The 2,752-nt window shown below is 44.7% G+C and overlaps 1 protein-coding gene across 1 annotated transcript; it reads left to right on the top strand.

Annotated features, from left to right (window-relative positions):
* Window positions 1-1,134: 1,134 nt before the first annotated feature.
* On the top strand, window positions 1,135-1,645 carry LOC119583114. Its single transcript, XM_037931621.1, has one exon. The coding sequence runs from the start codon at window positions 1,269-1,271 to the stop codon at window positions 1,608-1,610; it is 342 nt and encodes a 113-aa protein (XP_037787549.1). The 5' UTR covers window positions 1,135-1,268; the 3' UTR covers window positions 1,611-1,645.
* The last annotated feature ends 1,107 nt before the right edge of the window (window positions 1,646-2,752 follow it).

The raw sequence follows: 2,752 nt of genomic DNA on the forward strand, positions 1-2,752 counted from the left end.
GGTGTCAATTTGTTTGAGTTCACTTAAGTTCCAGTCTATCACGTTAAAACTATATGTAACCACAGGTATTGCAAGAGTGTTGATTGCTGTTAGTTTGTTCTTCGAGTTTAATTCTGTCTCCAGGATTGACCTTCCTCTTCGGATGCATTCTGTACATATTTTTTCTTCATCTACGATTGTTGTATACCATCTCCTTCGTTTACTCCTAGATATTTATAGGTTTCTTCCTGATCTAATTGCTTCATTACAGTGTCAACACTTAACTCTATATTGTCAGATGTAACTAGTTTTCCTTGCTTAAAAGTTGCTTTAGCACACTTATCAAAACCAGACACCATACCTATGTCATCACTAAAACAACCCTTTCAGTTCACCATCATTCTGAGCGTAAAGTTTCAAGTCATCCATATAGAAAAGATGATTGATCTTCTTGTCCATGATCTTATATCCATACCCTGTGTTGTTAAGAAGCTGGGAGAGTGGGATAAGGGCCATACAAAATAAAAGAGGGGAAAAAGAGTTGCCCTGAAAGATTCTGCATCTGATTCGCATGTCGTTTGAAATAAGAATACCGTTTACATGGCTGAGAGTAAGGTTCGTCTCCCATAATGTCATGCTGCTTCGAAGAAAGTTGATTAAGACAGGAGAGACTTTGAACATTTCTAAGGATTTTAAGATCCAAGAGTGTGGGACACTGTCAAAGGCTATTTTATAGCCGATCCATGCAGTACTTAGATGTCTGTGTTTAGTGTGAGCATTTTTGAGAATCATTTTATTTATGAGCAGTTGATCTGTATGATCCTCTGCAACACCCTTTTTGTTCGTTGGGAAAAATATTTTGTTCTTCCATGTGTATGTAGGTTCTTTCAGTTAAGACTGAAGTAAGTAATTTAAATGAAGTTGATAAGCATGTAATGGGTCTATAATTTTTGGGGTTCTCTGTTTCGTTACTTTTGGCCAAGAGATAAGTAGTCCCTTGACATAACCATTTAGGTGTTAAGTTAGGTTCTATCATAATTGAGTTTAAATTAGATGCTAATTTGGCATGCGCCGAAGAAAGAGTATTAAGCCAAAAATTTAGGATCTGGTCAACCCCAGATGATTTCCATTTATGTGACTTTATTAGTGTGCTTTGAATTTCTTCAGTAGTAATATTTTCCCTTTCTTGTTCAGGAATATCCCTAGTGCTATTCTCAGGATCCTTTATCCAGGGCAAGGACTGCGCCCTCAAGGTGGGCAACACCAAGGACGAGGCCGAGTCCCTGGAGATGGACAGGGCAATCCTGGAGAAGCTGGGGGGCGCGGGCGCAGCTCCCACCTCCCTGGCCTACTGCCCGGAGATGCCCGCCTTCGTCATGACCTACTGCGGCTGCCAGGACCTCCTTGGCCTCATAATGTCCAAGCAGCGGCCGTCGGACCGCGACATCCTCAACGCCGCCCTCAAGGTGACGGAGGCGCTGCAGGAGATCCACGACGCGGGCTTCGTTCACTGCGACTTCAAGGCGGACAACGTCGTGGTGGAGACGGCCAAGAAGGGGCAGGTGAGCAAGGCCCACGTGGTGGACTTCGGCCTCACGCAGCCCGTGGGCGGCAGCCACCCTCTCGGCTAGTTCGGCGGCGTGGAGTGGGCGTGTCCCTGCTTGGAGGAGGGCCTTCCCATGAGCCCCGAGTGCGGCCTGGTAGGGCCAGGGCTACTCCTCAAGGACATGTACCAGTACATGAAGAGCGTGCCCAAGGAGCTCAAGGAGCTGGCGGCAAGGGCGTCCCACCACGACCACTCCAAGCGGTCCAAGCTGGCGAACGTGCGCGCGCTGCTGCAGCGCCTCGTGCGGGAGCCGCAGACGCCCGCCTTTGTGCCCGTGCCCAGCCGCAAGAACAAGAGGCGGAATCGCTGATCATGAGCGATTTGCCGCAGGGCACCGCCGGGAAGGACGTCATTTAGACCAAATATCTTTTTATGTTTTGTGAACATTTGTATTGCAGAAATGTCATATTGATGTCCACCAACAATGATTGCCTAGACTACTACTCCCCCGGGGAGGAGTCACTGCTCAACCGCCCCAGTATAAAGACCTAGTCGGCTACATGATGTCCACAGGGCGCTAAGTGGTTCGTCAAACACCGTGCCCGCGGGACCTGACCATGCCAATTGGAGGTAAGCGCGGGATATCCAGCTTCTTGACAGTGGGGCTAAAATGCATCCTGCCTCTCAAGTAAGAGTGGGAGGTGGGTGATGAAGCGTCGCCCATCACACGGATCAGCAAGGGGCGCATCCCCTAGGGCAGAACTGAGTCTACCTCTTCCAATAGTCAAAATTCGCCAGCTCACTAGGACGGGATAGCTCCCACCCCTGGCCCTGCGGTTCAACCATTTTGTATAAACAATCAAAAGAAAACAAGACTTAAATGGACAAGGGAAGAGTATAATGAGGTAATGTACTGCTTTGCTATGCACTCGGGAAACCTGCTGCAATAGTTATGGGCATGTTTTTGTTGCCTCAAACTTCAATCACCCTAGGTCGCTGGTAGTGACCCGGTTTTTGATTTTAATTGGCAGATCTAAAGAAAAAAAAAAAAATAAATAAATAAAAAAATGAAAAAAAAAATAGAAAAAAAGATAAAAAAAAAATAATAAAAAAATAGAAAAAAAATAAAATATAATAAAAAAATAAAAATAAAAATAAAAAAAAAAAATAAAAAAAAAAAAATAAAAATAAAAATAAAAAATAAAAATAAAAATAAAAATAAAAATA

The sequence above is a fragment of the Penaeus monodon genome, chromosome 16, assembly GCF_015228065.2.
Source record: "Penaeus monodon isolate SGIC_2016 chromosome 16, NSTDA_Pmon_1, whole genome shotgun sequence".
Classification (NCBI taxonomy): domain Eukaryota; kingdom Metazoa; phylum Arthropoda; class Malacostraca; order Decapoda; family Penaeidae; genus Penaeus; species Penaeus monodon.